The sequence below is a fragment of the Camelus dromedarius genome, chromosome 11, assembly GCF_036321535.1.
Source record: "Camelus dromedarius isolate mCamDro1 chromosome 11, mCamDro1.pat, whole genome shotgun sequence".
NCBI classification, from domain to species: Eukaryota; Metazoa; Chordata; class Mammalia; order Artiodactyla; family Camelidae; genus Camelus; species Camelus dromedarius.
In genome coordinates this window covers 58,165,533-58,189,281 of record NC_087446.1, presented here as the reverse complement: position 1 = coordinate 58,189,281, position 23,749 = coordinate 58,165,533, and the positions used below count along the sequence as shown (strand labels likewise).

General features: G+C 46.9%; 1 protein-coding gene across 6 annotated transcripts in view; it reads right to left on the bottom strand.

Moving 5' to 3' along the window:
* Positions 1–23,749, bottom strand: part of BAZ2A (bromodomain adjacent to zinc finger domain 2A) — a 33,002-nt gene that overhangs the window by 4,934 nt on the left and 4,319 nt on the right. For 3 of the 6 annotated variants that reach the window (XM_031463631.2, XM_031463633.2, XM_031463632.2), the window contains exons 2-23: positions 23,102–23,186; positions 13,731–13,868; positions 11,526–12,119; positions 10,511–10,696; positions 9,786–10,004; positions 8,837–9,337; positions 8,632–8,692; positions 7,469–7,577; positions 7,201–7,302; positions 6,820–7,030; positions 5,445–5,545; positions 5,058–5,123; positions 4,643–4,876; positions 4,267–4,521; positions 3,127–3,341; positions 2,753–2,827; positions 2,360–2,540; positions 2,201–2,260; positions 1,860–2,004; positions 668–1,341; positions 301–523; positions 29–184 (exon numbers count right to left, since the gene is read on the bottom strand). In XM_031463631.2, coding sequence (XP_031319491.2) covers positions 29–184; positions 301–523; positions 668–1,341; positions 1,860–2,004; positions 2,201–2,260; positions 2,360–2,540; positions 2,753–2,827; positions 3,127–3,341; positions 4,267–4,521; positions 4,643–4,876; positions 5,058–5,123; positions 5,445–5,545; positions 6,820–7,030; positions 7,201–7,302; positions 7,469–7,577; positions 8,632–8,692; positions 8,837–9,337; positions 9,786–10,004; positions 10,511–10,696; positions 11,526–12,119; positions 13,731–13,866 — 4,504 coding nt within the window. In that variant the 5' untranslated portion in view covers positions 13,867–13,868; positions 23,102–23,186. Of the gene's footprint in view, positions 1–28; positions 185–300; positions 524–667; positions 1,342–1,859; positions 2,005–2,200; positions 2,261–2,359; positions 2,541–2,752; positions 2,828–3,126; positions 3,342–4,266; positions 4,522–4,642; positions 4,877–5,057; positions 5,124–5,444; positions 5,546–6,819; positions 7,031–7,200; positions 7,303–7,468; positions 7,578–8,631; positions 8,693–8,836; positions 9,338–9,785; positions 10,005–10,510; positions 10,697–11,290; positions 11,429–11,525; positions 12,120–13,730; positions 13,869–22,460; positions 22,595–23,101; positions 23,187–23,749 lie in introns of those variants that run through there. The other 3 variants (XM_031463635.2, XM_031463634.2, XM_031463636.2) reach the window with 3 other exon arrangements.

The window sequence follows — 23,749 nt, the reverse complement described above, 5'->3', positions numbered from 1 at the left end:
TCAGGTTGGGTCAAGGTATTTGTCTTACCAGTTGAGGGTCGTAGGCAGACTTCCTGTAAGAAGTCCCTGTGCTTGTTTAGGTGTTTGTGAAGTGCCTTCTCTCGGATGCCTCGGAGGTGTAGGGCCTTGAGTGTGGCATCCAATGTCTCAGGATCTCGGATCCACCACCAGCCCGAGCACATTTCTGTGAAGACAGTTTATGTGTGTGTGGGGTGTGGGAACCAGCTATGAATCACATGGCCCACATCTGATGTCCCTCCTGCCTACACCCTCACCGCATCCTACTCGAAGATCACTCACCAGGGGGCACGGGCTGGGCTGTCAGCTGGGTCAGGTAACGCTGCTCCATCTGTTTGAAGAACTTACTGGGGGGTCTCCCTCTCCGTTTGGGCTGTCCCAGCCCTGTGGGGTTCTGTGGTGTTTCTCCAGGGTCTCCTGTTCGCCTTTTAGGAGCCACACCTGGCAAAGGGGTGGAAGAGAGCTGCACTGGAGGACAGGGGTTGGCAGCACTGGGTCTATTTACCTGTGAATGAGATGAAACATAAGAGGAAGAGGCTGTTTTTATGTTTATAGGACCCCAACGGAACCATCCCTTCCCTGAACTTCAGCGACAGCCCATAGCTAGGGGCAAGATGAAGTCAGGTAAATACTAGTTCTGGTTACTTACTGGCTTGGAGGAAGCAGGTAGCTGAGGGGAAGAAGTGGGCTGGTCCTCAGAAATTGCAGGGGGTGGTGTAGGGGCGACATTGCAGGGCATCTGGGCTGAGAAGTTAAACCAGGGAGCTTGAGATTCAGAGCTGGCTTCTGCCTCATCAGCTTCTGGCTCCTCCAGGGGCTGTGATGGGGTCGGGTCCAGTTTTCCGGGGCTGCTATCAGGTGTGAGAACTGAGCTGCTGAGCAGGGAGCCATGGCTCTGAGTCTGGCTCAGCCAAGACAGGAAGGCTGACTGGCTGAGGTCATGCTGGCTCTGACCTAGAGACAAAGGGGAGCCTTCTGGCTCCAGGAACCCATTATGAGACTGAGGATGCAACTGAAACTGGGCCTGGGGCTGGGGCTGGGGCTGGACATGAGCCTGAAGCTCATGAAGATGGGGCTGAGCCTCAGGCTGAAGCTGGGCCTGAGGCTGTTCTGAACCTTGACCCTTGACCAGAGATTTCAGGCGCCTAGATTGCATAGACCCTGGCTTAGTTTTCCGAGGTCGGCCTCGGGCCCGGGCAGGAGAAGTGGCAGAGCTGTTGGAGCCAGCTAACTCCCTCTTCAGACAGAAGGAGACTGGGCTGGTTGCTGAATGGGTTGCCATTTTTAAGGAGTCATTTTCCTGCTTTATTACATCCTCAGGAACTGTAAAGAAAAGTAAAGAGCATAAGACATACACTGATATATAAGGGAAAGAAAGAGGGTATACAAACACAAGACATACACTTTTTTCTCTTGGACTTAAGTGCCCCCTTTTTGAGGTGCCACTGAAAACAACTTACATGCCAATGAACACAGTATCTGGAGAAGAAACACTTCTCCCAAGTAAGAGTCATCAGCATCCGCGTAAGCTAGCATTTACTGAGAACAGCTATGCATTCAGCTCTGTTCTAAGACTCTGAACTCATTTTAGTCCTCTCAGTAACCCTATGAAGTACATACACTACTATGAACTCCACTTTACAAATAAAGAAACCGAAGCAAACAGCTGGTAAATGGCGCAGCAGGTGGGCTGGCATTCTCATTCCAGAGCCTGTGTTCTTAACCACTGTGCTATAATGATTCTCATAAAATGAAGAGGCCCGAGATGATTAGGTAGAGGAAAAGGAATTGTTTAGTTTTTGTTAGACAGGAATCAATTCAGGGTCCCACAACACACCTACCTAAGCTCCCCTCTGTTCCTTCCACAAAGATACCAGTCAAATAGGGCAACACCCAGTAGCGGCGTCTGTAGCGGTCTTGACCCAAGGAGACGGCTCGAAGCATCTGGGATGAGTGAAGCAGCTTTTTGCGAAAGAAGAGCTGACGCTGGGTAGGCAGTGGAAAAGGAAGATGAATGAAAAACACATTTCCAGGGTGACAGTGGTGACTTTGTCCAGTATATGGAAGAGGTCAGTGGCTCTCAGCTTCCCTATAAAAATGATACCATCTCGGCCCAACTCATAAGGTGATCAGTTCTTGCCCAGCCCCCATCTCTAGCTCCTGGGAGTTAGAAGCACAATACCTTGCTGAGTTTTTCTATCTGGCGCTCTAGCTCTGGGATGCTAGATGTTGTGATATCAACCTGGAGAAGAAACAAGTGGGCACCGCAAGAAAGAGAATCATCAGATTCAAGAAAAAGAAATGTTTTCCAACTCCCACTTTTCTTGATGTGGGCTAGTACCTCTCCATCCCTTCGGCCCCTACGGCCATGGACCGCAGCCGTACTCTCCTCCTCTTCCTCCTCTTCCATGCCACTGGTCTCCTCCAGGATCCGAGAACTGCGCCTCCGCCCCAGGCCTTCCTCTGGCCCCTGAAGCTCTACCTCAGGTCGTCCAGTTCTCTTGGCCAGAGCAGTTTTCAGTCTTGAAACAGATTTAAGGGAAACCGTGGTGAGGGACATGATACCACTATAAAAAGAAACACCTTTAATCTAAGCCATCCTGAGCCCTGGGGTAGCATCCCAATCCCAGGGGAGGGGCCAAGAACATCGAGATCCAGGCAAAAGTCCTGGTTATGCTTCACCCTTTCCCCCTTCTCTCCCCTCTCTGGGCCCTACCCTCTGTCCTGTTCCTACCTCCGGAGCCGGCCTTCAACAATCCACTTGTTTTTCCTGTAGCTGGACATGCTCTCCAGGGTCTTGTCAATCTCACTGCAGGGGAACAATGAATGGGATTTTGAGGCAGAAGCAGCAGCACACACACAGAAGGGAGGCTCAAGGGTAAAAGGGCTGCAGCTGAATAGGGAGTTTCATCCCAGAGCCTAGATTAGATGAACGGCAGAGTAAGGCTTAGGTTCTCCCAGGGGAGGAAATGAGCTTCAGTCTCAATTCACACCAGCTTATCTAGAGCATGGCAGTGGACACATCTCCCAGGACTCTGGATGGCTAAAACCCTCCCTGGCCCCATCCTGACCACGGCACACAATAACCATCCCAACCCAGCCCCTCACTTGATGATAAGGGTGGAGCCGTTGAGCTCATGCACGAGGAAGGCCAGGACAGCAGCCTTCTGTTGGGGTGGCTGGGCCTGAAAAGGCTGGGTGCGCAGGCTGTCACAGAGGGCTGGCTCCGCTCCATATGCCATGAGGAAGCAGCGCAGGATCTCGGACACATTGTCTCTTGTCAGTGGGATCTCAGACACCTTCTCCCCCAAGATCTTTAAGGACTGTTCGGAGGAGAACACAATAGGAGTGAGGAGAGACAGAGGAACTATGGAGTTAAGACAGGAAAAGGGAAAAGAATGTAAGTTGCTAGGATAAGATGAGAGAAGAAAAAGAAAAGATGCAAAAGAAAAGAAGTAAATAAAATGAACAAACTATAAGCAGAAGGAGGTCTGGAAACCAGAAACAGGAAGAAAACAGATCTTCCTCCACTTGTCCCCGGAGAGAATGACACGGGAGCCAGGACCTAAAATCTTAAAGCAGTGGTAGGGGTAACCTAGGAAAAGAGCCAATAAATTACAAGAAGAGCTAGCAGGTAGTATACAGATCTTCTTCAACTTATGTTAGGATCACATCCCAATAAACCCACCATAAATTAAAAATACTGTAGGTTGAAAATGCATTTAATACACCTAATCCACAGACCATGATAGCTTAGCAAACCCTCCAAACACTTATATTAGCCTAGAGTTGGGCAAAATCATCTAACACAACGTCCTTTTTATAATACAGTGTTGACTATCTCCTGTAATCTACTGAAGACTGTACTGAAAGTGAGAAACAGAATGGCTGTGTAGGTTCAGAGTGGTGCTAAGTGTGTTGGTGCCTGCAGGACTGCCTGGGAGGTGTGACTCACTGCTGCTGCCCAGCGTAATGAGAGCGTGCTGCACTGCACTTCTCTAGCCCAGGAAAAGATCCACACTCAAAATGTAAAGAACAGTTTCTACCAAATGCGTATGACTTCTGCACCATTGTAAAGTCGAAAAATCATTAAGTCAAAGACTAATTTGGGGACTATTTCTGAATCTCCCTTCCCTTGTCCTGATCACTTTGGGGAGGGGCTTCCATGCGTTTAACTTAAAGAGAACACAAAACTGAGAAAACCACTGGATCCCAAGCCCCCCAAACCTGCCCAGGAAAGGACCTCACCTGACAGTAGGGGGGCAAGCCAGGATCATAGAGCGCAGCTTTCAGAAGCCGCACCAGCAGATCCTGTACCTCGCCCAAGCTGTCACCTTGACACAGGAGTCCCTCCTGCAGGACCCCCAGGCTAGGTACATCTTTGGCAGGGTCAAAGCCCAGCACCTTGCCGAAGCTGTGCAGGAACTCCACGATGGTCAAGCAGTCAGAGAAGGCCCCACTAGGCAGGATCAGACCAGGGATGCGTGAGAAGTCAGGCAGGGGCTGTAGGGATAAAAGTGGTAAGGGGTTCTGTCAAACATATGGGATATTTAGGAGGTTCTTCCTTTACTAGAAGTGTCTCCACAGATGGCCCCTCCAGGATCTGTTATTCCCCCCTTACTACCTGGTGATCAGTCAGACACATGTCCTCTGTGGGCTTCTTCATCTCCTCCAAAATCATCTGCTGCCTCTGCCGCTCCTCCAAGCGCCTCTGTGTGGCCAGTGTTTTATCTGCTTTACAGGTTGGCTTGGCTTTGGCCACCTCCTCCTTTTCCTTCATTTTTACCTTCTCTTTCTTCTCCCTCTTGACTTTTTCCTTCATTTTTTCCTGCTTTGTCTTTACCTTCTCCTTCTCAGCCTACCCACCCAAGGGAGAGGGGAACCAAGAGTGCCATAAAGATCTGAATCACCACCCTTCCCTGGTCCCCATCCTCCCCACCTTAGACCCAGAAACATGACTATAAAACAAGACCAACTCACACATCTTGCAAAATCAGTTTGGTGACTTCAAAGTTATGCTTGTGTGTACATGCACCTACCTTGGATTTCTTCTTTGCTTCCTTCTGCTTTAAGCTCTTGGTCTCTTGTTTCCGCTTGTTTCTGGCCTGTAAACCATAAGGGAAGTCATTTCTCCTCAAACTCTGAAAGCATCACTGCTTGGGCTAGGATTCAAAAACAGACAAGGGTGCTGGGGAGGAGAGTGAGAGATGGGATGAGGGACTGGCAATGGATCAATTCTCTCATCCTGGAGATGCCCACATTATTCTTGAACAAGCCCAATTCTCTAAATCAAGACTGCCCCCAAATCCCAGGTAAGGAAGGTATGCTGCTGCGTGGCGGGTGGCAGCCGTGGGACAAGGAAGAAAAGATGGAGCAGGCTGTAGGAAAAAATTAACCTCCTGTGTAATCTCTCTGATGTCCCTCACCTGCCCTTGGATAGTAGTCTGACACTCTCCACGTTGCACTTTCTGCTTCATCTTCTTCTTGATTTTACTCATCTTTGCTTTATCCTCCTCATTCAGTGTTTCTGTGAGGGCAGAAAGGAAAATGAACAGTGAGGCAAGCAGACCAACCTCCAGCATCTAGAGCAGCCTGTCACAAAGCTGGCCTCCCAAGCAGCTTCCTGAATAATCTAGATGGTTTTTTTTTTTCAAGTAAATATAAAATTTTGGGAGGAAAAAATGTAGGAGAGGCACTGTGATGAGGGCAGCACAAAGAACTTAAATGGTATCTCCTGCCCCAAAGCACCAGCCCCTGGAACACATGGGCCTGCTTTAGAGGGGGCCTAGAGGCCAAAACGGCAGGTAGCCTTATAGCCTGTCTCTCTCCCAGGCCACCTGACAAGGGCAGCAACCCCCAGACTACAGCAAAGAAAGGAAACAGAAAAACTGCCAGGAAAAGAAGGTAGTCTTGAGTTGAAAGTGCCAAGTAAGCAAAAACGTGCCAGAAAGAAAGGTCCTCAGATTATGGACACCTTAGTACAATCAGGTCAAACCTGGCATAGCTATTGCTTATGCCTAGCTCCTATGTCTTGCTCCACTAAAAGATCTGAATTTCTTCCCTTTTAGAAGGGAAGTGTGGTTCTGTAAACAATAGAGTGTTTTAGAACTGACTTTTTAATATGACAGTACCTTTTCTGTTCTGGCATAGAAACACTACTACCACCACATCTGCACAGCAACCCTCTAAGTTAGACAGGTATTATCTATAGTTGAACCACTATAGGCTTTTATTAAATATAAATGACTTGCTCGAGGTCAGTCAGAATCTGGCAGAGCTGGAACTCTGAAGAGGAGTCAGACAACTCTGAAAAATCTCAAATTCTTTATACTATATCAGAGTAAGTGCAATATTTACTGAAAAATTAGACATTTCCTACCTTTCCATCCATAAAAAGTGCTAATTTAATTATCTTTTGGATTCAGATGTGAATTCTGAACCTCCATGATGGTGGCAATGAATTAGGTAGGAATATACAAGACAGCTCAAACCAGTAAGACAGGTGAGAAAGGACGTGAAAACTCTCTCCTCACCTAACTACCTCTGAGGACTGCCCAGGTTCCACCAGTAACAGCACCTCAAGAAAGACACTGGTTGTTATGGTTGTTAAAGAGTCACAAAAGTACTGGGATCCTGAGGCTGCTTTCCAGGAGGGGAAATTCAGATTCACTCTGTCCATATAATGTCAGTCACTCTCCTGGGACACTCAGCCATTAGCAACCCATCAACATTTCTGATACATTTCTGAACACTGAACATTTCTGAGTAAGCAGAATCCCAAAGTAAGAAATATCACTGTACCTTGGGCCTCCAGTTTCTTTAGGATGCGGTTGTCTGTCTTATTTAACAGCTCGGTGATTTTGACCTTGGGTGGCCGACCTCGGCCCCGTTTCACCTTGGGGACTTCCTTGGTCTTGGCCTTCTCAGTGTTTCGAGGTCGGCCCCGTTTCCCAGTAATTGCCTGAATCCTGGATGGGATCTCCTCTGCTGAGAGCTGTACCCACTGCAGGCCCTAAGGTAATGAGGAAGACTTTGTTACAACAAGAGGGAGTTAATGTAAGGCACCAAGCCATCTGAACCATTCAATGCGGTAGAAACGCCAAACCCCATGAGAAGAAGCTGTGGCTTGTCCACCAACCCTTTCTCAGGCACAAAAAGCGTATTTAACCCTTGGGTCTGCACCTCTGGTGTGTCTCTCTCTTCAAAGAAATCTCCAACAGGCATACGGGGACTGAAGCTGAAATGCTCCCGACGGACATTGTGTACCACATTGCGGCTCAGGTACTACAAGGAGGAGATGAAGTGGCGTCAGTGACATCAGAGCCCTACCATGCCTTTGGCCAGCAACAGCACAAGCAGAACAAGCCCCAGAGCAGACACTGCCAGCCTGTTGCCACTGGGTCCAAAAAAGGAGTCTGCTTTCCTAAAAAGCCCACGAAAGCAATATTACCTTGATCACTTCCGGGAACTGTTTCATTCTCTTCCCACAGGGGCCGTAGTACCAGGTCTCCCCTTGCCATCGGTGGCTGCCCTTCTTGATGCGCACCTCTCTCCTCCACCTGCCAGAGAAACACATGGGCCCTGCCGCCAGGTCACACCCCTACCCACTCACACCCAGGAGCCAAGCCCACTGAGCAGACGGCTCTCCCCACACCTGTCTCACTAGAATTGCATGTAGATGCAAAGGCATCCTAAGATACAAGCTTGGCCAGAAGGCAGGCCTGAGCCACAAGCCCCTCAGGGCTTTAAGGGAGAGCAACACACCAAACTGCACAAGCCCAGAAAGACCTCCACCCCTCCCTCTACAAAGTCAGTGAGATGAGACGCCAGAAACCCCCTCCCTAATGCCATTCAGGGCAAACTACTAGGTTTCCAGTAAAGAGGATGAAGATCTAACAGAATAAAGGCAGAAAAGACAGAAGGTGGGGAGGCAAGCAGAAGAGTAAACTCACTGCTAACTCCATGAAATGACTCCGTTGGCCAGGGTTTAGTAAGGAACTCTGTGTTCTGAGCAACAGATTATTCTAAGACTAAGCCTTATCTTTCTCTCAAAATTTAAAGCAGAACTCAGACATCGTGACCACAAGTAGCCTAGAGGGGCAGGGGTAGGGAAGATCAGGAAGGCAGTTATTCCTACAAAGCCCTTAGTGTCAGCTGGCTTGTTCACTCTGGTCACACACTGTTCTTGCCCTTACCTCTCCAAAGTGCATTAAAAAAAAAAGAAAAAAAATCCCCCTTTCATCATGACTAAGCCACTCCCCATTCACTGCTATTCCTTCTCTAAGCATACAGGACAAGGTAACTAAATTGAACATCCGAACCCTAGGCCCACTAGCTGAGTTTGGAAAAGTTAATAGCCATAGCCCCTTGAGGAAAAAACTGAGTGGCCACAAGACAGGAAAGAATGGGTGAGGGGAGGAAGACCCTGAGAGAGGAAGGAAAGCCTAGGAATCTCACACCTAGAAATATTATCATCACAGATAACTATCCTTTAATCCATTCTTGTCTAGCCCACTCCTCCCCACCTCAGATGAGAGGAGCTCCTTCACTTCTTCCTACAGCCATTCATTAAATGTGTCAAAGGTTGATCATGTAGCAAACCAGAGCATTTACCCATGTTGGAGAGGAAGACGAACTTCTTCTGGGGTAGCAATACGTCTCCTCAGAACATCACCTTGGGAGGAAGACAGGGGATACCCAAGTTAAAGAGTTCAAGCAAAATACTGAAACAACAGGCCAGCAGGGTAGGGCTAAATGCCACATGGGACAGAAACATTTTCTGGAACCAGCTAGGGGTGGAGAGAATCTAGACACTCACCACTACCAGAGGTAGTGACTCCTTCTCCAGTGATCTCTTCCAGGTCAGCAGTCATTTCAGGGAAGCTGCTGACATCCTTATTCGCTGGGGAGGCTGCTGGGAAGCCAGCTGCTGGGGAAGCTGCAGGGGATGGTTTTGGGGACGTCACTGGGGAGGCCATCAAGGAGACTTCTGAGGAGACTGGTGGGAGGGCTGCTGAAGAAGCTGGAGAGACTGTTGGGAAGGCTGCTGGGGAGACGACTGGGGAGATTTCCAGGGAGGCTGCTGCAGAAACTGCTGGGGAGACTTCTGGAGAGATTTCTGGGGAGGCTGCTGGAGAAATTGCCAGGGAGATTGCTGGGGAGGCTGTTGGCAAGACTGCTGGTGAGGTTGCTGGATGTAGCTGAATAGTGGATGACTGGTCGGGGGCTGGCCGGGTCAGAGGTGGTGGGAAGTCTGAAGCCTCCGTCTCCATTTCTTCCTGTTCTGCATCACTACCATTATTCAGGTCAAAGCTGTTATCTAGAATCCAAAGGGACAAGATGGGTAAAGGAAAGATGATTATATAAAACAAGAGAATCCACTCTGACAAACCCAGACTAAGCCAAACAAGGTTACTTCAAGGGCTTTCCCCTAGGGTTGGAAAAAGAGAAGTAGCCTCTGGCTGTTCTCCCCTACCATTCATGAAGGTTAAAGAGCAAAACTGCTTCAGCTGTCATTGTGTGAAGAAATATTTTACCTGGAGCCAGTAAAGGCCTCTGGCCTCCTTTTTCCTGCAAACTCAAAGTCTCAAAAGTTCTTTTGGGCACAGCGCAGAAGTCAGAGTACCTTTTTCAGCCCCCCCATACACTATCCCATGGCCCACCTCAGCTCCCAGCAAGGTGCTCTCATAGAGTTCCTAGCCCTAAGGCCTGTTCTCTCACTTTTTCCCAGGTCAAGGGCTCTCTCTGTCCTACCTCTCCTCACTTACCTTGCAGAACAGACTCCCCAAGGACAGGTGGAGAGGTGGGGCTGGCAAAGATAGAGGCTGAAGTTTGGCTGTCATCTGCCAGGAGACTGAAGGCAGTGGCATTATTGAGGGAAGGGCAATCAAGGGCAGAGATCACAGGGCTGTCCTCAAGAGGCAGCTTGTCCTCTGCACCCATCAGCTCCGTGTCATCTATCCCATAGAGTCCTCCACTCACTGGCTCTTCAGGGGTGGAAAAAATAAGAAAGCAAGACTTAAGAAATACTAGTCTGAATATATCCAATTTTAGTTCCCATAGTGTATGGGTTCTTTCTAATATTAGGCAAAGGAAAGGCAATGGTTCTGTATCAATCCACAGACTGACACAAAATTCTAGCATCTGTCATAAACAGGCCTTTCTTATATTTCAGTGGGTAAAAGGTAGTCGTTCACTGGCTACTGCCTTCTTTTCAGTTAGTGAGAACCCAAATAGACCAACGGTGTGGTTATTAGTCCCTGTCCAGTACTCTTGGCCAAAAGGAACACTGGGAGAGAACCTGGGAAATGAACCAATTCAGCTCAGAGTGCAGCTGGCCCAGTCAGGCCAGTGGCGTGAAGCTGTGGTCTGCCACAGGATCAGCTGGAGGCCTCAAGTACCTCAAATTCCCAAACATTTTTTCTGGCTTACTATCTCTCCGAGGTGGTAGAAGCAGGCTACCCTCTGCATGGATAAGTTGAAGGGAGCCTACCTGGTGCCAGAGTGTTGAACGGCTCCAGAGAGACTTCACTGAGGATTGGAGTGTCTTCCAGTTGGTCAGGAAGATGTGAAGGATCATCTAAGCAGCTCACTGTGGGATCAGGGACCAAGACTGAGACCTCTTGGTGCAATGATTCCACAGAAGGGACGGAGCCATTGTAGCCACACATCTTTAGTTCTAGGAAACCCCAGGAGAGGGCAAAAGTCAAAACCAGTGCCTTCAACAGGTTCACTTAGCTATAATAGACAATCTTTGGGGGGATGGATGTTCATTCTGAAAGAACATTTATGGGTGCCAGACCTATGCTGGGTACTGATCATACCAAGAACCTTAGGTGAGTAAAGATGTACTAACAAAATCCTACAGCAGGTGAAGACGGGAAAGGAGAGTGGGGTCTGAGACAAGAACCCCCTTATGTTCTCAGCTATTTCTCCCATTCAGTAGGAACAGGTGGTAAACAGAAAACATTCTGTGATTTTACAGGATGGTGAGGGAAAAGATAAGAGGCACTGTCTCATGTACCGATACTAACAACAACAAAAAACAAAAACTGTGAGCAGACAAGCAATGGTATGCTCTGCCTGCTTCCTTCTCCTCCGTGTGCCAGTCACTACGAGAACTCAAGCCCACTTTAGCAGCCAGTCTGGCCCTGATACATTCAAACCAAATTGGCTTCTTTGCCTCCTGCTGGTGCCCCAACCCCTTCCTATATTTTAGAAGAAGCCCTTCTTGATGCAGGGTGTCTGTTGGGGCTGTTTTGGGCTCGCCCACCTGCCCTCTCCAGGCCAGCAGCTCTGCATGAGCTTGAAATAATTTGCACTCCCACTCTCGAGCTGGTGCTGCTGCCACAAAAACACCAGCCACTTGGCTCTGCTAATCACCACATGCAAATCAGCCTCCACTGCAGAGAGCTGGAAAGACAAGTTTTCCTCACCTCAAAAAGCCACTGGCCCCCAACAACCCCATTTTCCCTCTTCCAACCCAGCTCGCAGACCCACAGTTATACCTGGCTGCTCTTCTTCCAGCTCCAGGCTGCCTACCAAGCCAGTGCCATTCTCTGCCACAACTGAAGTCAGCTCCTTTTCTGCCGCCTCATCAGGATGGATACCAACGCCTACCTCCTGGGAGGGTGCAAAGGTCTGGATGCTGGATCCCAACATAGGAGAAGTCTGTGGGGAGGTGAAAAAACTAGGGGGTCCATTGGGTATCACCTCAAAATTCTGGTCAGGAAAGGAATCATACAGTTCCTGTGAATCGAAGTTAAGCCCCATGGGGCTCTGGGTACCATTGGCCCAGAACTCTTGGCTCCCAGCCCGAAGGTTAGTGTTGTGACTTGGGGATGAAGGTTGCCGGCTGCCCCCAAGGATGCCGTTGAGTGGGTATTGTCCCCCCGAGAACTGGGAGAGAAGGGGTGGGTCCTTGAGGTTGCTGCCAGGATTGGCAGATGGGTACTGTGAGTAGTTCCAAAGACAGTCGTAGGCCACGTTGGGGTGATGGAGGTGTGAGGTGCTGGAGGAGTGGGGAGCAGAGTTCAAAATCCCTGAAGTAGTAGTGTGAGATACAGTAGATAAGCCATTAACATTCACATCCCCATTCAAACCTGGCAGAGAAGGAGGGAAAAGGGTCAGTTACAGATATGTATGCAAGTAATTCTACCCATTCTACTAAAGGAACAGCACTGACTAGAAAAAGGGAAGGTGAGGAGGAGGGGGATTCCCCCTCTACTATAGTTATAGTTCATCAGTCTCCAGGGAACACCGAACCCAGATATGCCTGGATATAAGCTCAATGGCTGCTGCTGCGGCTGCTGAGGAGGGGCTGGGGAACCCTCCCAGCCTACCGCAGAAGCCCCCAGCAGAGGACTGGCTGCTGCTGATGCTCAGGGCTTTTTAATTTTTTTTTTTTTAAATGAAGCTGTTTGCAGACTCCCTACAGTGACTTGCATTCTTCCCCACCCTCATTCCCTAGAGGAATTCTTCTCTTGGAGTGGCATGACTAAATTCTCCAGAATCAACCCCACACACACACACACCCCGCCTTCCTCAGTGCCTGTTTGGCCCCACAGTGGCACCAGAAGGGACAGCCTCCACCTCACTGGCTCATGCAGATCCAGCACTTTGTGCTGGGCTAAGAATAGAATTTGCAGTCACCACAGCAGCAAGATCCCAGCTCAGAAGGCTAGGCTTGGCCCCTCCCCATAGGCACTGGAGGGTAATATGCAGGGAGGGAAATCTCTGCATGACCAGTACCGCAGACTTCAGTTCTAAACACCAAAGGCAGCCTCTGGACTAGAGGACAATCAAATAAAAGAAATCAGGATACTAAGGAAGCTCCAGGGAAGATGTGGAGGGGGTAGGGGGGTCCTCCAGTGAAATAAAGGAGCTTCTATCTATCTGCATCCCCCTTGTGGAAGACAGGAGGGAGAGGTGGTTAAATATAAGCCTGTGGCAGTATTTTTCTGCTGCCAGGAAGGGGGAAGCATTTGGGCTCCCCTCTGCTCCCAAGTATAAAGTACCTGAAACCAAGGCAAGATTAGAGAGGTACTTGGCAGAGCCATGGTACAGAACAACTGATAAGCCAAATCCAGGAAAAGACCTGATCGTGGCAGCAACACTTCCATCTGGGATTATAGATGTTTCTCTCTGGGGAACTAGGTAAGCATTAATATTCTCCCTTTCCCTATCTTCTGTCCTTAAGGACAGGAGGTGGCACAGGCACTTCAAGCAACTGCTCTCTTCTCTGCTGCACGATTGAAAGGTTGGGATGATTTTGCATTCACCATTCCACTCCACCCTCAGTCCCATGGGCAGCTTCTCCAGCCTCTAAAAACAGCTTCTCAGAGGGCTGGCCCTTTATCTCTCTCTTACGGGTCCAACCTGGTTATCAGAAGCAGTAGCCACCTCATCACTCTCTGGCAGTAGCCAGGGAACAGGGCTTACAAAAGAGCAAGCTAGGATGGAAAACCCAGTATGTTTTTCTAATCCCTTCCAACCTTAAAAGTGTTGCTTCCTAAACCCCTACAACTTGTTCTTAGAAGCTTAACTTCTCTCCAGCAGCTAGAGTTCTGAAGATTCACTTCCTCCTTCCCACCTGACACAAAAGAACTGCTATGAGGTAGCTATCCCAGAGGGGAGCCAAATCTTATCCCATCAAACTGCTCTAAAGGAATGATGCCCACTCCCTCCCCAGGCCGTGTGGCCCTCACACTCACTTTTCCCTTGCTGGGGGAAGTTCATGGGAGACCCGTTAGTGTAGAGGCCCTCCCCTGAGGAGGGAGAGGGTTTCAGTCCTGAGGCAGCAGGTGCAGGGGGAAGGCCAGTAAAGTTAAAATGGTCGTTTGCCTCCATTTCTGTAGGAGGGGAGAGAGAGGGGGAAAAAAATTACTGGCGGTTAAACAAGGTTATGTCACCTGGAATCTTCTAGAGGGAACGCCCCCTCCCCTCCATCTACTTACCCTTCTCCTACCTAAGTACTGGGGGAAGGGAGGTAGGGGCAGGTAGGGAGAGTGGAGGTTGAAAAAAAGAGAAGAGAAGGAGGAACTATACCCCTAACCTGGGCAGTGACCCTATAGAAATAGTCTTTAAAAAAGTAAGTCTTGTAGAGATAAAAAGAGTTAGTGAGAAAAAACAAGTCACAAGCCTGGAGGAGTATTCTCCCTGTGGAAGCTCCGCCCTCTTAACTCCTAGCCCAGGTTACCCCTCTATGTTAGATATTAGCCCTCTATGCTAACATTTAACATTCTCCATCTGTTTGTTTCCCCTCTGCACCCTCAAGGGAAGGCCAGAGTCCCACTCTCAGGGTCTACATAAGGTTCTCAAAGCCATCTTTTTGACAGGAAGTCATGGAAGTGTTGGCAGAAAATGTATATTTAATATGTATCCTCACAACACTGTTAACCGACTATACCTCAATAAAAAAATGCATCCTGCTTTGTTTTATTATTATACTTGAGTTAAGCAATTTCCACATTATCCTCTCCATAGCCCTAGACATCTGAAGAAGACAGTAATAGTAACTTCAGTAAAGTTATATGAAAAGGAGAATACATTTCAGGAAATGTGACCTAATGACAAAACTAAATCATCTGACAACACTTCTACTCTTTTTTCATGGGAAATAACATGCTCTCTAAGAACACAGCTCAGAAAAATGTCAGAGGTGATTAAATGAGAGAGTGTCCCAAGGAAGAGTATTCTGTTATGTCTACCATGGTTACTTCCTCGTGTTTTGGTTTTGTGGCTTAAATGTAACGGGTCATAGAGAGAAAAGCTAGATACTTATACTTGTTAAGTACAGTGGCTCAATGGGGAGTAGTATGGTTAAAAAGCTCTTCAGTCTCTCCTGAATATGAGGTGATATACTACTAGGAATGATGAGAAGTGAAGCGCTTGATCTGAATAAATTTAACTTTGACAGAGCAAGAGAAGGAAGAAAGATAAGGAGCAGAAGCCAGAATTATTGGTAGAGTCTGACATTTCAATCAGATACTTATGATGTACTAGAGCATACTAATTTGATATGTGAGAGACATGATCTGTCTTGATAAAGAAAAAACAATTCCTTTAGGTTCCTATACTTTTAAAAAAAGGGCAAAAGAATTCAGGTAGAAAGATTTCTTTATCAAGCTCCCAAGATGAGGCAAATAAGCAGATCTAGGTGATGTTTTAAATAACCTCTTAAAAAAAAAAAAGAAGTAAAGCTTTTAAAAGAATTACTAGATCAGTTAAGAACACACAGGATCACTCCCCAAGGTTTGCAAGAGTCAATGTTCCTAAATATGCTAGATTATGCAGATTAGCCACCATCAGAGACACAAGTGAATCTAACATAATTCTGAACATGAAATATAAATGCTGTATAGTATGTAGCATGATAGCTGTAAGATTTCCCAGGTTACATACCATAATTGTCTCTACCTTTATCAATTTTAACTAGAATTTGAAAAATAAAAGCAAACTGTATTTTGTTGACTGATTTCCCATATAGGATTTCCTATCTTCAATCTAAAATAAGCAACAGACCCAAACCTGATATGCATCAAGGAAGAAACTGGGTCTTTACAAAGACCTCAGGGGCCCGCAGGGCTTTCCTACAGTTAAAGGCAACACCTCAGCAGTAAGGGGTCTGAAAAATAAGCATCATGAGATCAGTGATCCTTCCAAAATGAAAGACATCAAGGAGGAAAGTTCATTCCCTATCTTCTAGGTTAGGTTCTTTCCAAAGATTACATCATAGAGCAAAGAGGACATTCAGTAATTCATTTCAGAGGTCTCAGAATGATCCCCATCTCTCCCCTCCCTCAGTTTTATGCACAGGCACACCTCGCTGGTTATGTGTGTGAGACACACACACCTCTCCTTTGTGCACAGGACTATATCTTCCCACTCAATGATAGGCCACAGTTCATTTTTCCATTTTCTATTTGAATCCATGAGGAAACTAGTGACTTTCTCCACTCTGCTACTTTGGGACAGGATAGCATTTCCTGTCTCATAAACCACATACTAATAAGAATAAATGGATGGCTTACAGAAATCAGATAGGTAAAAGGAACGGAAAGTCAACTAGAGCCTGAGATCTATTTCCCCAATAGCTTCTACTAAGGAGTCATCAGGACCACAATCAATTCATTTATAAGCTTCCTAGAAACACAAAACACTCTATACTGTGCAGTGATCAGTGCAACAATAGTGGGCTCTAGGTTCAAATCCCAGCTCTACTACCATTAGCTGTGTAACCTTGAACAAGTTGCTTAATGTTGCTGAGCCTCAGTTTCATCATTAGTACCCACCTCCAGGGCCTATGAAGATTAAATGAGAAAATCTATACAAAGGACCTAGCACAGCATCTGTCACCGAACAAGCACGTAATAAATTTTAGTTATTACTAGACAAAAAGAGTAAAGACTGTTTTGTGTCAAAAATAGTTTTTAAAAAGATAATCAGGTCCAAAAGGTCAAAGTATAATATAAATATAATTTAAAACTATTATCAGTATGGGAGATACTACAAAACCAGGGATGATCCTCCCAGCCAGACCTCCCCATTGCAACTAGACTTTTTATTTCATGTATCACTTAACTATGGGACCCAATATAAGAAAGCAAAGAAAATGTGGACAGATCCTCTCAGCAATAAAATCAAGGTTATTTTATTTTAACCTTCATGCCCAAGATGGTTTTCACAATAAAACCTGAGGGTAAATTATGTCCTCCCATCTAGAGCTAATAAGGAGAACAGTAAAGCAAAGGAGTGTCTTCCTTTGAACTAATAGGATTTTGGCCAAGTGAAAAAAGAAATCAATCAGTGCCCAACCCCCAGACAGTAGACAGCTCTCCTGACCAGGAAGTACAATCAGGCCAGCACCCAGCCCAGTCCCAGTGGTGTGTAAATGGATCTCTTAAGAGCCTCTAAGCTTCATTCGTAAGAGTTAAGGGACATTGCCCCTTAAGCTTGAGGCAGTAAAGCTCTTGCCACATGGTCAGATAGACTGCTTTTTCTCTCAGCTGCGACTGAAGAGTTACTACTCTGTGGCCCTGTGAGAGGGTTTTAACAGAAAAAAGCTTATAATGTACAAAGTGCTGAAATAAATATTACAGATTTCAACACTGTTGCAGGTGCCCTGACCAATCCTAACATTCAAACCTCTGAGGCTACCCTGAGAAAGACAAGACACATTAATAACACCAGCTGGACACTTTTAGCAGTCCCTGCACCTCCCTGGTTCATTCAGCTCCTTGGTTCATTCTTCCTGTATTATATATGAAAATTCCACAAATAGAGAGGTTGCTGTATAGCAAATAAATCAGGGGGGAAGGTATAGCTCAGTGGTAGAGTGCATGACTAGCATGCATGAGGTCCTAGGTTCAATCCCCAGTACCTCCATTAAAAATAAATTTAAAAAACTTAACTACCTCCCCCTTGAAAAACAAACACTAAATAAATTTTTAAAAATAAAAATAAATCATACCACTACATTTTAGTTCTGTAACTGTGAATGTTATAAAGGATACTGCTGAATTCTACACATCTCTAGAGTCACCCACCATATTCTAATATAGTGGTTCCCAACCAGGGTGATTGTGCCCCTAAGGGGACACTTAATTATGTAAAAAAGATTGTGCTACTGGCATCTATTAAGTGGAGGCTAGAGATGGTCCTAATGATCCTGCAATACAATACATAAGACAGCCCACCACAACAAGATTATCAATAGTGCCAAGGCTGAGAAACCCTGATCTAATATAAAAGCTGCCCCATTTTCCACTCCTATCCCATACCTTGGGGAAGTTCCAAAAGTTTTCACCACTCCCAGTTCCTGATGCTGCAAATAATGATGCCTTGACTTTTATATCTAAAAATCCCTTCCTTGGCTAAGTTGTTATCCTCTACCAATACAGAGTTCCAAGTGCCAAGCTGCAAAATCAACACACCTTCTTCCCCAGTCAAGACAGCCCATTCAGATAGCCCTGCTAACAATCTTCCCTTGCAACTCTGACTCGGACTACAGCCATACCGACTGAGGTTCATTCTCTCAAAATGTCCTTTCCTTAACCCCCTTTACTAGTCAGGCCAGTGAGGCAGAAGATGAGAGAAGGATGATTATACTAACGGGGGCTATTCAAAGACAACTACCGTGTCCAAGGCTGCTCACAAGAACACGAAGATGATTGTTCTCTGTCTTTATATCTTCTATACAACGTGGGTTCTACAGAATCAATCAGGTACTTCTACCATCATATCTCCGGCACTTAATTTACTGCTGAGTATTAAAAATGAAATATTTGTTGAACCCATAGACTGAACAAATGAATGAATAAATCTATCTTTTCTGTCACTATTAGCTTTTTCATCCAATAAAGGTTGTGGTTTTTGATCCTACCATTCTCAGGAAACTAAAAAATTCAGCTTCATTCTTCACAGAGGTAATTTCTAGAAGGAAGAAAGATCCCACATCTTGGTGTATCTTAGACAGCTGTCTCATGCAGAAAATAAGGCCTGGGAACAGGAAGCATGATTTAACTGAATACTCTATGTTTTAAAATATTTGGTGACTGAATAAAGGAACTACATGCTAACAACCTAGGCTAGGTTTTCTGCCCCAGCTCTGGTCACTTCACTGTCAGAGGACTAGAGATACCTCTAAAATTGCAGGACACTAAAAGCCACACTCCAGAGGTTGTAAGGTTATTTCCCTCTTTCAGCTCTGTTTCTCAGAATTTCAGCTCTAACAGTTAAGGACCCTACTCTTTCCTTCAAAAAGATATCCCCCTCCCTCAAAAAAACTGAGCTAAGAAGGCAGGTTAAGGATCCCATCTAGTGAGGCAGGTTATACAGTGTTCAATCCTAGGAGACCAAGTGCAGCGAAACTACCTATCTCTTAAGAACCTCACGTTTTAGTTTTTGATAAATATTTGGTAAAAATATTGGTAATATTTTCAGTATGTAAAATGCCCCCTTAATTATTCTTTATAACTAGGAGGAGGGCAAAATACCACATAACATAATACCACAATGCTACTTTTACTCCCAGTGAACCAATCTAGGAATAATCTCCAGAGTTCTTCAAACAAGACAAGTTTTTTGTTTTGCACAATTTTATACATTTCAAAATTATGCAGACAAGCAAGCTGGTTAAAAACGGTCCCTCTGACCCATGTGCAACAATGCTGAGAAAATATTAACTTTGGCTATTAGGTATATGAGGACATCCATATCTCAAAAAACATTATCAGGAAGATTATTTACCCCAGGAAGTAACTCTAGAGTTTCATACTTCACTCTATGTCCTAGGAAACAAAAACTTTGGCAATATTGCCTCACTATACACATCTCACACAAGGTCAAACATTATACCAGTTATTGGACTAAACTCCACACTATTTTAACGGTAAAAGAATATAGCAGACCTCTTCAGAGGTGGTAAGAAAGGTCAACAGCAGCAAGACAGTAACCCTAACAAGCTTTGCTTCTCTCTTGGCAACACCTGATTCCAGAACCACAAGACTGCAAGATGAGACTCTAAGGGCATTCTAGATTTCTGACTGGCTCTGAGGTCAGCCCACATAGTTCTCTCTCAGTTATCTCTACACCTCAAAAATTTTCCTTTATGGAGAGGCTTTTTAAAAAGGTCAATATTAAGAAATCCACTTCTCTGATAGAAAAATGCATCCATTTTACAAAAAGGCCATGAAACGTTTAGTTCATTCAGCTTTCAGATCAATCATCTATCAAAGGAAGCAATATCTATCTACTTTCTCAAAATCAACTTCCATTCCTTTTTAAAAGAGTCCAAAGAAATAAGAGTGGTCTTTCTCTGGGGGGGAGGGATATAGCTCAGTAGTAGAGCACGTGCTTAGCATGCATGAGGTCCTGGGTTCAATTCCCAGTAAAAAATTCCATTTAATTCCATTAAAAAAAAAAGAAAAAAAAGTGGGGGGTATAGCTTAGTGGTAGAGTGCATGTTTGGCATGTATGGAGTCCTGAGCTCAATTCCCAGTGCCTCCATTAAAATAAATGGATAAATAAACCTAATTACCTTCCCCCACCAAATCACAAAATGAAAACAAAAACAAAAACAAAAACAAAAAAAAAAGAGAGAGTTGTCTTTCTCCTTGCTTCATTCTTTTAATCTCAACCAGAGAAAATCAATTTACTATTCTGTCAGGACCCAAGTTAGGTAAACAAAGGTTGAAGAAAGGGGAACTTAAAAATCAGTGTCAAATCAACCCTATCAGAAAACAACTCAAAGGAACTAACCAATTAAGTAGAGGCAAGAAAAAGAACAATGACACTGAACTGTTTCTACGGTTTCCAGAATATCAACCCCAACAGCCCCAGTGAAAAGAGCAATGATGCTATCAGTGACGATGCCACTGTCACACAATCATCATACACGTCTAACTGTTCCTATCCTGAATTTTTAATCTAGAAATGTACAATTCAATTGGAAAATACTGAAAAGATTATTTAAATATTAGGCTTAAGCGGTTTTCAGGATAGCCCAAATGATCTCAATACCTAATCTCTCAAAACATAAAATCCTGTGGCCAACTCACCTCAGACTAAACCCAGTGTCTAACAAAGTGCCTGGGGAAATCGTACACACAGTCCATCACTTTATGCCATAGTAGAAATGTCCCGGAGTTATCAAGTGGGAGAAAGAGAAAATCTGGCCATATGACTGCAGAGAAGAGGAAAAGTTTACCACTCACTCTCCAAGGAAGGTAATAAGAGAGATGTCTTTCGTGGACTGAAGAGTAAGTCATTATGATAGCTAACTCTCCTAATTAGTTGATTCTGCAGCAGGTAAACCCTCCAAGCCACTATGTCAACTAACAGGTTTCCCACAAGGATTTATCCTTAGGCTAGAATCACCAGTGAGGAACAAGCCCACCTTCACTCTGCAAATCAGTCCCTACCCCAACACACAAATCCTACTCAGTTTAATCCTCATGCCCTCCTCTTCTTCCACCTTTCAGACTCTACCCTTCTTCAGGTCACAAGCTCACTTGCCCAGGTATTCTGTTAATACAGAAACTGTCATCTTAATAATATATTAAGCAAGATCCCCCAAAAGCCACTCTCCTGACAAAAGGATCCGAAGTCTTCCTGGCAGCACTCTGTACTGAGGGAATTTGCATCATTTGTATTGAAAGTGTAGCCCTGCTAGAGGATGACTGAGCTTGCTTTTCTATGACCTCTAGCTCAAGGGAAAAAAATCCAGACAGGGAGACAGAGATGCTCTGGAGGGGGGGGATTGGGATCAGTGAGTCAACTGCAGTGACTACTTCCAGTTAGCAAATTAAGCTCCCCCCCGCAAAAAGTCGAACGAAAGGATTCCCGAACCACATGGTTGGCATGATCCAAGCTTGCCCAGACGGCCTCAGAAAATGAAACCAAATCTGATTAAAATGGACATTTCAAAACAACAAGAGACGCAGCAGCAAACGCACAGCTGCCATTTCCCGGCCACTTCCTGCGGGAGGCTTGGGGGAGGGGCTGTTTGTGTACAGATGGAGGTGGAAGCTATCTCCCCCCCCCATCGCCCCTCCAAGGATGCAAATCTCTCACTCCAATAAATCCTACAAAGGATGACTGCTGTTGGCATCGCTTCCCCTGAAAAGTGGGAACGTCAGGAAAAGAAAGGGATGATGCGGGGTCATCTTTTCTGCCACGGAAATGGGGATCCCCTTAGTGCGGGATCCCCCTTGTAAAGGGATCCCTCTTTATTCCTCCCTCCAGTCTGTAAGCCCAGCTCAAATCCGGACGCCTCAGCACCACCCCTATCAAGCTCCATCTCTGGAGCGGGGGATTCTCCTGGGACTGGAGGGCCCCAAGTCAAGCACAGCTCCACTCCAGTAAGGCCCTCTCCTGCTCGCCACGCTCATGAGGACGTGCACCCCACCCCCACCCCGCCCGCCAAGGAGACACCCCGAGACCCTCCGAAACCCCTCCTATCCCATCCCCTCACTGTTGCCAAAAAGCCCTAACCTCCACAAATGGAGTGTTTAACCCGTCCAGGGAACCCCCTCACCTACCCTTCGCACTCGGGCAATCCCCACCCAACCCGAGGAGGTGGAGCCCCTCCCGGGGATTCCACCCCGAGTCCCCCACAGGAGTCATCTCCACCAGCCAGGCGGCTTCTCCGCCTCCTCCTCTTCGCCGCCGCCGCCGCCGTCTCCGGGAGCCTCCACAGCTCCTCCCGCCCCCGCCGCCCCATCCTGAGTCTCTGCAGACCGGCGGGCCCCCTTCTCCTCCCAGCCCCCTGGGCAGGGGAGACCCCCCGCCTGCGGCTGGATCCTAACTGGAAATAAGCTCAAGTCAGCGTCTTCCCCGCAGGCAAGGCTCTAGGCGGCTCCGGAGCCTCGGCTCCCTGAGGGAAGCCTCGGATGAAAGCGGGGCTCCCTCCCTTCAAGCCCCCAGCCACAAACCCAACAGACCTGAGGCGGCGGCTTCCAGCCAGGCTCGGGGCTTGTCTCTCCCCAGGGGACAGGCGGTTCACATGGCCTCGCTTGGGGCGCCAGGAGGGGAGGGGAACGCGGGGGAGGGGGTCTGGGGTCCGGGAGGGGGAGGGGGACGCGGCTCAACCGCGGGGCCCGAGCTGAGCCAACATGGCCGGCGGGGGAGGAGTGAGCCGAAGCCGGAGGGGGCGGGGAGCTGCGGTTGAGAGAGAGCCGCCCTCCACGGCCTCTGCCACCGGGTCCTAGCGCCGGGCATTCCGAGTCCCCCAACCCGGATATGGGTCCTAGCGCCGCGGTGTCTCCCTAGCCTACCGGGAAGCTCCCTCAGCACTGTGTCTCATTGTGGGCGGTAGTCCTGCTTCACACTGAGCAAACTGAAAGGCGTGCCCTGATCCCAAGGTTAACCTAAAAGACTAGAACAGATGTCTAGGACCGAGGCAAGTACCTCTCCCCTAACGGGGGGGGGGGGGGGGAGGAAGATGGGGGAGGAGATAATTTCAGGGCAGTTATTCCACAGGCTGGGTAGTAGAAAAGTGGAAGTGGAGAAGCAGAAAGGTTAGTCAGGAAAGTTCAGTCCTGGTAAAGGGGTTGAAAAAGGCAAGTACCTGCTGCCCACTCACCTCTGTCCCGTGGGGGCAGCCTGGTCCTGCCTGGATCACCACTTTTCCGGAGACATCTGCAGGGCCCTGAGGGTCAGGATGATTCCTGTGCATAGGAAAAAGAAGCTTGGCTCTAAGACCAGACAGGGAAGGCCTGAGTCTAGCCTAAACCTGGTCAGAGGAACAGGGGAGGAGCAGGAAAACTGACCAGCAAATAAGGTGCCAAATGTCCACCTATTCTATAGTTCTAGTACTTTTTCTAATAGGGCTATAGAACTGTGTGAAACCTTCTGAGAAGAGGAAAGAAAAATCTAGCAGGGGACTAGAGTTTAGCTATTACCTAAAATGTCTTTTGCAGGGGACCCAGAATGGGGAACAGGGTTATATATGTTAGAAATTAGAGAATTTCTAACCTTCTCTTGTTTGGCGATTAAGAAATTATGGCCCGAGGAGGTTAACCAACTTGTTCAAGGTCAAACAGTGGATAAAATGTGACTAGAAACCAGGTTTCCTTTCCTTGCAACTCAACAGACTTTGCAGGCTTCAAGATAATTCCCATTCAATTCAGTGCTATGCAGTTCTACAAACAATTGCCTAACTGTGCAAAACACAGGCTGAATATTCTGGAAGAGGAACAGACAGAGTGGGGATGATGAAACTCTGGCAGGT